General features: G+C 61.1%; 2 protein-coding genes across 8 annotated transcripts in view; both read left to right on the top strand.

Annotated features, from left to right (window-relative positions):
- Positions 1 to 1,913: 1,913 nt before the first annotated feature.
- Positions 1,914 to 9,208, top strand: PSMD2 (proteasome 26S subunit ubiquitin receptor, non-ATPase 2). The gene is made up of 21 exons (XM_057367125.1): positions 1,914 to 2,088; positions 2,813 to 2,869; positions 3,231 to 3,395; positions 3,642 to 3,763; positions 4,108 to 4,332; positions 4,436 to 4,594; positions 4,866 to 5,010; positions 5,214 to 5,274; positions 5,538 to 5,684; positions 5,874 to 5,980; positions 6,351 to 6,478; positions 6,558 to 6,645; positions 6,970 to 7,132; positions 7,226 to 7,328; positions 7,415 to 7,559; positions 7,778 to 7,861; positions 7,979 to 8,147; positions 8,244 to 8,338; positions 8,505 to 8,631; positions 8,719 to 8,837; positions 8,919 to 9,208. Exons 1-21 carry the CDS (start codon positions 1,954 to 1,956, stop codon positions 9,099 to 9,101), a joined length of 2,727 nt encoding a protein of 908 aa, XP_057223108.1. The 5' UTR covers positions 1,914 to 1,953; the 3' UTR covers positions 9,102 to 9,208.
- Positions 9,209 to 10,418: 1,210 nt separating this feature from the next.
- Positions 10,419 to 10,774, top strand: part of EIF4G1 (eukaryotic translation initiation factor 4 gamma 1) — an 18,514-nt gene continuing 18,158 nt past the window's right edge. For 4 of the 7 annotated variants that reach the window (XM_057367111.1, XM_057367107.1, XM_057367109.1 and 1 more), the window contains exon 1: positions 10,419 to 10,503. The gene's annotated coding sequence lies outside the window, so the exon portion shown is untranslated. Of the gene's footprint in view, positions 10,504 to 10,562; positions 10,612 to 10,774 lie in introns of those variants that run through there. The other 3 variants (XM_057367114.1, XM_057367113.1, XM_057367112.1) reach the window with 1 other exon arrangement.

The raw sequence follows: 10,774 nt of genomic DNA, 5'->3' as shown, positions 1-10,774 counted from the left end.
CGCCGCCATGGCTCGCACCGGGCGCCGCGCTGCCGCCTAGACTGGCACCGGGACCGGGGCCGGGCAGGGATGGGGCCGGGCAGAGATGGGGCCGCGCCGGAGGGATGGAGCCGCAGGGGCTGAGACGGGCGGAGCGCGGACCGCAGGAACCGGGCGGAGGCGCACGGTGCCGGCCGCCCGGGAGGRGCTGGAGCAGGGACCCCGGTGTCCAGCACGGTCGCACCGCTCTGCTCCACTCGGTCTGGCCCCGCCACCAAGGTGACCGCCGTGCGCACGGGAGGAGCTCCGCACCGACACCCGCACTCGTRTCTGCACCGGCACTGCCACCAAGAGCCCCAGAGAGCCGCACTGGCACCGCGGCGGTGAGCCGCAAAGGCACCCGCAGCCTCCCGCACCGACACTGGCACTCGGATCGGCGCCCGTACCGGCACGGTCAGCAAAACTCGGGCTCACAACGTGTCCGCAACSGACACGAGGACCGGCTCCTGTCTTCAGCACTCAGGGGGGCACACCAGCGCCGCACGGTACCGGTCACTGGCACCGGCAGCGGGTGGTAATGGGACACAGGAGCACCTCCTGCTCCGGTACCCGGGCACACTCCCCACCCAGGCGTGTGGATGCACACACACACACTGACACTTTGTCCCTGGTACCCAGAGGATGGCACCCCGATGTCACACTGAGGCCATGCCACACACACCCAGGGGTGCACAGCCGTGGTCAGCACCTTGGTAGCGAGCCAGGGGAAGGCCTTGGCTGTGCACAACCACACACCTTGCCTTGRCCTGCCAGTTCTGTGTGACCACCGGGACAGGGCACCACTGCAGGTCACCTGCACAGTGCCCAGGGTGCTGCTGCATAGCGGGTGAAAGTGGCCCCCGGGGTGTCTGGTGGGACGGGGTGAGGCCGTGCCCRAATTGTGAAGCTCGGGACACCGCGTGGCACGTGTGAGCAGGAGGGGTGTGTGTACACATAGGTGGTGGGGCACCAGGGTGCTCACGGGTGTCTGTGACATGTGGGGGCCACGGCAAGCATGCCAGCAATGCTACTGCACTCGCCCAGCTCGGGTGGCAGTGTGACCCGTGCCAGGGCARTGGAGCCCCGAGTCTCCATCTGCCAGTGCTGCTGCCGGTGTCAGCGTTAGTGCCGGTGCTGCTGTCGGTGCCGGCGTCGTTGTCAGTGCCAGTGTGGGTGCCACTGCCGGTGCCGGTGTCATTGCCAGTGTCACTGCAGGTGCCGGTGTCGGGGTCATTGACGGTGTTGGGGTCATTGCCGGTGTCGGTGTCGGGGTCATTGCCGGTGCCGGTGTCATTGCCAGTGTCACTGCAGGTGCCGGTGTCGGGGACATTGCCGGTGCAGTGGTCATTGCCGGTGTCGGGGTCACTGCCGGTGCCGGTGTCGGGGTCACTGCCGGTGCCGGGGTCATTGCCCGTGCCCGTTTCAGTGTCTGTGCCGGTGCCGGTGCCCGTTTCAGTGTCATTGCCCGTGCCGGTGTCACTGCCGGTGCCGGTGTCAGTGCCGGTACCCGTTTCAGTGTCTGTGTCGGTGCAGGGGTCATTGCCGATGCAGGGGTCATTGCCAGTGTCACTGCCGGTGTCGGGGTCATTGCCGGTGTCGGGGTCATTGCCGGTGTCGGTGCCGGGGTCATTGCCTGTGCCGGTGCCGGTGTCAGTGCCGGTACCCGTTTCAGTGTCTGTGTCGGTGCAGGGGTCATTGCCGATGCAGGGGTCATTGCCAGTGTCGGGGTCACTGCCGGTGCCGGTGCCGGTGTCATTGCCGATGCCGGTGTCATTGCCGATGCAGGGGTCACTGCCGGTGCCGGTGTCAGTGTCCGTACCGGGGCCGATGCCCCTGCACGTGCGGTCGCCCCGCCCCTGGCCCCGCCCCCGGCGCGCGGCGGTGCCGTCACGGCGCTGCGCAGGCGCGGTGCGGCGGAAGCGCGGCGGGGTGAACATGGACGCGGGCGGCGGCGGCGGGCAGAGCCGGGTACAGGGCGGCCCCGGTGGGGGCGGCGACGAGAAGCCCACGCCGCCTTGGGGCCGGGATCGCCGGGACCCGCCCGCCGGACCCGAGAAGGAGCAGGAGCTGGTGAGCGCCGCCTGCCGCGGGCCGCAGCTGAGTCACGGCCCGTTCGGGCCCGCGTCACCGGCGAGGRCAGGACGTCATCTCGCGTCACGGGGTTGGCCGGCATCCCTCCGGGAACGGGACGTCATTCCCCGTCACCGGGCGGCCAGCATCCCTCCGGGGACTCCCTCCGGCGGGGGCGCCTGACGGCAGCGGCGCCCGGGGTTCCCTTGGGCGAGGCGCCGGGACGTCATGGGGTGCCCGCCTGACGCGGCTGAGGGTTCCCGTTSCTGGGCGGGGGGCTCGGGGGTCTCAGCGGAGTATTGGTGAGGGGAGCTGAGATGTAACCAGGGTGCGTGTGTGACAGCGGGTGATATGGTGGGCTCCCCACTTTGCCCAGCATGGGARTGACTTTGGCTCTGGGGGTCCCCATGGGCCGGGGAACACAGCCTTTGGGTRAAGGGGCAGCTCTCTGTGGGATGGTTTTCATACAGCACAGGGTTATGGGGGAAGTGCATCTCCCCGGGAGATACCCTCCCAAAGAAACCATCCATTCCTGGGGTGTATCCCCAGTAATGTGAGCATTGCTCCACCCTGGCAGTAGTGGGGCAGGATGGTGCCCTGAGTGGCGAGTGTGCCACTCTGTCCTSGTCTGCCTGTGGCTTGGGGTGACACCCCTGCCTCTGTTTCATTGAGTGTCACTGTGCTCTGCACCCTTAATTCTGCTTTATCCTGTGCCTTTTGGCAGTCGGAGGAGGACAAGCAGCTGCAGGATGAGCTGGAGATGCTGGTGGAGCGCCTGGGGGTAAGTCTGTGCTGTGCCCCTCAGCAAGGAGTCCTGTCCATGATTTGAGTCCATCTATCTCTCTCTTATGGCTGTTCCTTGTGCAGTGGAGAATGAGGATTTTATCTTGAGTGGGGCCCCTCCTTGTCTACTGTGATTGTCTTGCAGCCTTGCTGCCTGTCTTTGTGCTTGAGGGCCCTSTGTGTCCCTGGTATGTGAGAGGCTTTCTGCCCTGCTGTGCCCTCCTTCCCCAGCTCKTGGGCTGAAGAGGGCAGCGCAGGGCAGGGGGATGCTCTGCTCAGAGTGTGTTTGGGGAGGGCTGGTGAGGTGGTGGCTCAGGAACCAGTCCCTTTGCTCCCTGACAGGCATCTTTCCTCTGCAGGAGAAAGACACATCACTTTACCGCCCAGCCCTGGAGGAGCTGCGGAGGCAGATCCGTTCTTCCACCACCTCCATGACCTCTGTTCCCAAACCCCTCAAGTTCCTACGGCCCCAYTATGGCAAGCTGAAGGAGATCTATGAGAACATGGCTCCAGGAGAGAACAAGGTAGAAATTCTTGGCCCTGCCATCCCATGTGATTGAGGGGACAGCGCTGGGGCAGGCAATGCAGAGCTCTCAGGACTCTGGGGTCTAACAGTAGTCCCTGTGACTTGCTCCAGGGGATTATAATTTGCCAGGATGGTATCTTTGCCACCTGTGGTGGTTTGTGGGCACAGGGAGGGTGTTGTGTCCCTGATTGCCTCTGCCTCCCTGTGCCTGGCGTGTGTCTGGAGCTCTGCACTCTTTCTGCAGCGCTTTGCAGCAGACATCATTTCTGTCCTGGCCATGACCATGAGTGGGGAGCGTGAGTGTCTGAAGTACCGGCTGGTGGGCTCCCAAGAGGAGCTRGCATCTTGGGGGCATGAATATGTCAGGTAAGCCTGAGTGGGACCAGAGCTTGGGGAAGGATAAGGGCTTGGGGCAATTACCTGAAGCGCTTTGGCTCTGGTCTAAGATGTGTCTTGACTTGCCAGTCGTGTATTCAGCTGCCCCTATCACATGTGCACATATATCACTTCATTCTCTATCCACAGCGATTTTCAGTCTGCAGAGATCTTGCTGCCATGTCCTCTGAAATGGGCTTGTCTCCCATAAGCTCTGGAAAATACAGAGGCTCCACGAACAGCACACAGCTCTGTCTAACTGGGAGCAGCTGCTCCCCATTCTCATGGCTCATTGAAACTGGTTTCTGTAGTGGTATCCCTCTTTATTCCTGCAGGCACTTGGCMGGAGAGGTGGCCAAGGAGTGGCAGGAGATCGATGAAGCTGACAAGGCTCAGAGGGACACACTCCTCACCCTGGTCAAGGAGATCGTTCCCTACAACATGGCCCACAATGCGGAGCATGAGGCCTGTGACCTGCTCATGGAGATCGAGCAGATGGACATGCTGGAGAAGTACATTGATGACAACGCCTACTCCAAAGTGTGCCTCTACCTAACCAGGTGAGGGGGCTCAGCAGGCTGAGGTGCTGGATGGGGACTGATYCCTGCTGGACTGAGTTTACCCAGTGTGGGTGTCACCCTCACGTCTGTCTCCTCCTTGAAGCTGTGTAAGCTACGTCCCGGAGCCTGAGAACTCAGCTCTCTTGCGCTGTGCCCTGGGCATCTTCCGCAAATTCAACCGCTACCCTGAAGCTCTGCGCCTGGCTCTGATGCTCAATGATGTGGAGCTGGTGGAGGACATCTTCACTTCTTGCAAAGATGTGTAAGTGGAGATGTTCCCTGCACTCTGGGGCCTTTGCTTATCCTGGTGGGACATGGCTCCCCATCTGGGCAGAGTTGGGTTGGATCCTGCCACTGCTGGAGGTGTCTAGGAATTTGGACTGAGTCTCTTGTCCCTGAAATGACAATGGGCAGAAGCGGGTGATCTCCATGTGCCCTGAGCAGGGCAGGTTGGCTCACTGCTTGGTGAACCTATGTTTGTGCTGGGGTTTACTCGGTTCTGGGCGCTCAGGAAATCTCTCCCCTCTGCACAGAATTGTCCAGAAACAGATGGCCTTTATGCTGGGCCGCCATGGTGTCTTCCTGGAGCTGAATGAGGATGTGGAGGAGTACGAGGATCTAACGGAGATCATGTCCAATGTTCAGCTCAACAGCAATTTCTTGGCCTTAGCCAGAGAGGTGAGTGTCCTAGCTGGGAAAAGCGCCCTGGGCTGCCTCCAGCTGTGGCTGCCCTGGCTGCCAGGCTCTGTGGCAAGATGTGAGAAGAAATCCATCATTCCTATGATCTGGGCCAGACACCTCCTGGAGAGGTTGCCATTGTAGGATGTGGTAACATGATGATGCTGGTCGGGAGGTAACCCCCTTCTCCCTTGTCTCTGCAGCTGGACATAATGGAGCCCAAAGTGCCGGACGATATTTACAAAACCCACCTGGAAAATAACCGTAAGGGCTTGTGATGTGGCTTTTATCATCCCTGCTTATGGGGAGTTCCTGGGTCTGCAAAGCACCTCTGAGCCTGTGTGGTCAGATATGTATCTCAAGGTGGGCAGATGGCCTGCCCATGGTCTCTGACCTGTGTGTTTTGGCTTTTCCCTCCTGCTGGTGGTGGGACAGGTCCTTGTTCCCCTGTGGTGTGGGGTGGCTGCATGGTGGGGGGCTGGCAGAGTTTCTCTTGCTGCCTGCCTYACCCTGATGTTGTTCCACAGGGTTCGGGGGGAGTGGTTCCCAAGTGGACTCAGCCCGGATGAATTTGGCCTCCTCCTTTGTGAACGGCTTTGTGAATGCTGCCTTTGGACAGGACAAGTTGCTGACAGATGATGGCAATAAGTGGTTGTACAAGAACAAGGATCATGGTGAGTGAGCTGCTGGGTGGAGCTGGAGGTGCCTCTAGGCTTGGGGTTACCAGCCTGTCCCTTTTGAGATTAGGCCCATGTCCCTGGCCATGTCCCTTTCGAGCTGGCCCATGTCCCTGGCCACCACAAGCCCCAGGTAGGGCACATCAGTTCAGGCCTGATGTGGGCCCTTCTCCCCTGGAACTGCAGGCATGCTGAGTGCTGCAGCCTCTCTGGGCACGATCCTGCTATGGGACGTGGACGGCGGACTCACGCAGATCGACAAGTACCTGTACTCCTCAGAAGATTACATCAAGGTCAGTGACAGACTCCGGTTCTATATCTGTGTGGGGCAGTCCTGCTGTGAGCTGGGTATACAATTGTCTGGGGAATGGTCCTTGCCTTGGTCCCCTGTGCAGCTCAGCTCTTGTGCACAGAAGGGTTGGATGCCCTGTGTCCCAGTCTTTTGAGCAACTCACAGCAAGGTGTGGGTCTCCTGGGGACTGCCTGAGGCACCTTGAGTGGTGCCCTTTTCASAGAGCCACAAGTTTGGACTGCTCAGCTGGATCCAGAGTGGCATTGCCCATCCTGGGGAGTGGGTGTGATGTGTGAGGTGACATCGATCACTGGCTGGCAGGGAGCTTTGTGCATTGGTGGCTGATGTGTGATGGTGCTTCTGCCTTGCAGTCTGGGGCCCTCTTGGCCTGTGGCATTGTCAACTCGGGGGTGAAAAATGAGTGTGACCCTGCYCTGGCCCTCCTGTCCGACTATGTCCTCCACAACAGCAACACCATGAGGATTGGAGCCATTTTTGGGTAAGGGCCTGGCCCCAYCCCCCCCATGCTGCCCAGGGTGGTGCAGCTTCCCCCTCACACCGCTCTGGACTCTCTGCAGGCTGGGACTGGCGTATGCAGGCTCCAACCGTGAAGATGTCCTGACTTTGCTGCTACCTGTGATGGGAGACTCCAAGTCCAGCATGGAGGTAGGGGATGAGGCAGGGTTTGCCTGTGGTTGCTGCTTCCCCATCCAGTCCCCAGCAGCTCCTGGGAATACAGAGTCTGTCCTGCAGCCAGCTTGAGTTCCAAGAGCAAGGCTACATATCCCTGCTCAGTGCTRTGCTGTGCCAGAAGACCCTATTTTCCTTGTCTGAGCTGCTGCCACAATGGGATTACAGCAGATGTAGGAGGGTAGGACTCCCAGTAGCCCAAATTTTCACAGGTAGTGGGGACCAAGGGTACCCAGTGCTGTGGGCCAGTTCACTCTGAGCTGTCCCTGTGTATGACATGGCTCCTTCCCCCTTCACCAGGTGGCTGGTGTGACCGCCCTGGCCTGCGGGATGATATCAGTGGGCTCCTGCAACGGGGATGTCACCTCAACCATCCTCCAGACCATCATGGAGAAATCGGAGACAGAGCTGAAGGACACATATGCCCGGTGGCTGCCACTTGGCCTGGGCTTGAACCACTTGGGTAGGGCTGGGCAGTGCCAGTGGCTCGGGTTGGGGAATGGGGTGGGAGCGTCCCTCTGCCACTGTCCTTTAASCACCTTGCCTTCTTGAGCAGGGAAGGGAGAGGCGATTGAGGCCATTTTGGCAGCGCTGGAGGTGGTGTCGGAGCCATTCCGCAGCTTTGCCAACACGCTGGTGGATATCTGTGCTTATGCAGGYGAGTTGGGCTGGTCAAAGTGGGGGAAGTAGAAGCAGGTCCAGGGCCCTCTGCCTACTGATCCTGGTCTTCCACTTTCTCCCCAGGCTCAGGGAATGTCTTGAAGGTGCAACAGCTCCTGCACATCTGCAGTGAGCATTTTGACTCTAAGGAAAAAGAGGAAGACAAGGACAAAAAGGACAAGAAAGAGAAGGAGAAGAAAGAGAGCTCAGCTGACATGGGGGCTCACCAGGTGGGGTAATGTGAGCTGGGATCTGTGTTCCTGGAGCAGGAAATGGCTTTGGAGGGGCCCCTAAGGCCCTTGTGGGGTCAGAGCCGAAGGAAAACAGCTCCCAGTAGGATCCCCTGCTTACCCTGTCCCCCGGGGCTTGGAGTGGGCACAGAGGTTAAAGAAGTTGGGTGTTAGACTGGATGCTCCCTTCCTGATGCTCAGTGCCTGTGTCCCCACAGGGCGTAGCAGTGTTGGGGATCGCGCTCATTGCCATGGGTGAAGAGATTGGTGCTGAGATGGGCCTGCGCACATTTGGCCACCTGGTGAGTGACAGCAGGGGGACAGCACAGAGCCAGGAAGGGATCTTGGAGTAGAAACTGTCTATTGCCTCACATCTCATAGACCTTGCTGTGTCTAACACCCATCTCTGCTCTGTGCAGCTGCGGTATGGGGAGCCCACCCTCCGCCGTGCTGTGCCCCTGGCCCTGGCTCTTATCTCAGTCTCCAATCCCCGGCTCAACATCCTTGATACCCTCAGCAAGTTCTCTCATGACGCTGATCCTGAGGTCTCCTACAACTCCATCTTTGCCATGGGCATGGTGGGCAGTGGTAAGCCTGGGGACAGCTTGGTTTGAAGTTTGTCTGGGGAGAAAGTGGGAAATGAGAGCCTTGTACGCTACTCTGTCTGCTTTTCCTTGTCCCCAGGTACCAACAATGCCCGGCTGGCAGCGATGCTGCGGCAGCTGGCCCAGTACCACGCCAAGGACCCCAACAATCTCTTCATGGTGCGGTTGGCGCAGGTGATGATACTGTGCTCGCTGCTTGTGTGGGGAAGGGGAAGATTGGGGTCCCTGCCCTGTGAGTGGGAGGGGCATGGTGTCCTGGGGGTGTCATGCTCCTGGGGGCAGGGCTGGGTGTTGCAGGGGTTATCAACCGTTCTTTCATGTGCTTTCTCTGCTGCACCAGGGCCTGACCCATCTGGGCAAGGGGACACTCACCCTATGCCCCTACCACAGTGATCGCCAGCTCATGAGCCAGGTGGCTGTGGCTGGACTGCTGACTGTCCTTGTGTCCTTYCTGGATGTGCGCAACAGTGAGTAGCGTGGGCTCTGTCTCCCCAGTCCTCTCTGCCCCAGAGGGTGGGCATTGCTCAGCCCCTTTGCTTCTGTCTGTCCTYTAGTTATCCTGGGCAAGTCCCACTACATTCTCTATGGCCTTGTTGCTGCCATGCARCCCCGCATGCTGGTCACCTTCGACGAGGAGCTGCGGCCTCTGCCCGTGTCAGTTCGGGTAGGACAGGTAAGAGGCAGCCAGGGCTGGGGAGGGGCTTCTCTGATGTYCCTGTGTGTCCATAGCATTGACCTCGCTTTTCTGTCACAGGCTGTGGATGTGGTGGGCCAAGCAGGCAAGCCCAAAACCATCACTGGCTTCCAGACTCACACAACACCAGTGCTGCTGGCACACGGAGAGCGAGCAGAGYTGGCCACAGAGGAGCATGTGCCCGTGACGCCCATCCTGGAGGGATTTGTTATCCTACGCAAGAATCCCAACTACGATGTTTGAGCCAAGGGGGAGCTAGGGGTTGGGTAGGCGGTTGGGAAGGGGAGGGGAAAAAAACTAGTTTGTTTTTGTTACTGAGAGTCAAAGAAATAAACTATGCGGAGACTCTAGTGCTGCTGTCCTTTSCTTGTGCTGGGAGTGTGGGCTAGGCTCTCATCCCTTTGGGTGTGCTTGTGGCTTGTGGGGACGAGCACAGCACAGACCCCAAGATGCAGGGTATGAACAAAAAGTATTGGGGTGCCATGGRTGCTCCTAAACTTCAAGCATCCAGCTCTGCCCTGTGTGTGTGCCTGGCACAGTCACATGTGCTTGGAGTGTGCAACTCCCCTTAGCCCAGCATGGCCTGTCCCTGGCTGGGACTGCCCTCCCTGGGGYGTCTTAGCTGGCAATTTCAAGCTTTGAGCTGCTCTTCCAGAGGCATTGGGCTCTGCCATAATTTGGTGCTGTTCCAGAGCTGGCATYGGGTTAAAATTGGTAAATGACTAGGGGGGTGGAAGCCACATGGGAAGTATTTTTATGAAAGAGGAAAGCCCTGTCCTGTTTCCAAAACTATGTCGACACCCTACTGTGCCCCAGCTGGGTGRGCAGGGGAGGCTGGGTCTGTGTGGGTGTGGGGTACTGGGTGGAAATTGGAATGGGTGTGTGGTGCTGAGTCCCAAGGGGATTGGGATGAATGCGGGGTAGGGGTAAGGTGCTGTGCCCTGCAGCTGCAGGCTGGGGACCATGTCCCCTGTGGGTGTAAGGTGCTGCATGGGTTCTGGGTAGGTGCTGCTCCTACCCATGGGAGAAGAGTGGGTGCTGGATGAATGCAAGAACCGCGCAAGTGCAGATCGTGGGTGGATGCTGGTCCCCCGAATGTACCGGTGCAGGGGAGTGCGGCCACGAATGTGTCCAAGGCTGGACGGAGCACGGGTGGGTGCTGGCCGGGTGCCAGCGATGCCAGGCACCGAATGGGTGCGGATGCCGCCGATGTCGGTCCCGGAGTAGCTGTGGGCCCCGCGTGGTGTCAGKCCCCGGTGAATCTCCGTCCCGAACGGTGCCGCGTGCGCCCACTCGCCACGTGACCCAGCACGGGATGCGCGGCGGAGGGACCGGGYTGCGGGCGTGGCTGCGGGAGGGGCGCGGCCATCCGGACCCGGCCTCCTCCGGGACGCGCGGGGCTGGCCCCGCCCCCCCACGTGACCGCAGCGGCGGGGCGGGCGCGGCGTCGGCGCAACGTGCGGGGCGGGGGCGGGGCCGGAGCGGCGCCGGGCGTGGTGGCCCCGCCCCCGCTCTCCCCTCCCCCTCGGCGCGGCGAGCGCGCGGCCCCACGGCCCCGCCCCCTGCGCGCGGCGCGGCTCCGGAAATGGTCGTGCTGCGCTGCGCTGCGGCTGCGTCGGGCCGCGCGCGCTGAAGGAGACTGAAGGTAACGGGCGGGGGCGGGGCGGGCGCGCGCCCCGCCCCATTTCCCCCCCTTCCCCGGGTTTCGCTCGGCCGGGCCCTGTCGCGCCGCCGCCGCCGCCACCGCCACCACGTGGGTGCCGCCCCGCCACCCCCTTCCCACGCCCTGTCCCGTGCTTCGCTCCGCTGCTACGGCGGGCCCCTCTCGTCCAGATGGTTCCCACGTCCCGGTGATCCCGCGGCGGCAGCGTCGGTCCGCGCCCACGTGCCGGCCGGTGCGCCCCGCCGCCGCCGCC

The sequence above is a fragment of the Malurus melanocephalus genome, unplaced genomic scaffold, assembly GCF_030028575.1.
Source record: "Malurus melanocephalus ecotype Western Australia unplaced genomic scaffold, MMel_1.1 scaffold_75, whole genome shotgun sequence".
NCBI lineage: Eukaryota > Metazoa > Chordata > Aves > Passeriformes > Maluridae > Malurus > Malurus melanocephalus.
The sequence above is the reverse complement of the archived record's forward strand: the minus strand, read 5'-3'. Positions and strand labels throughout refer to the sequence as shown.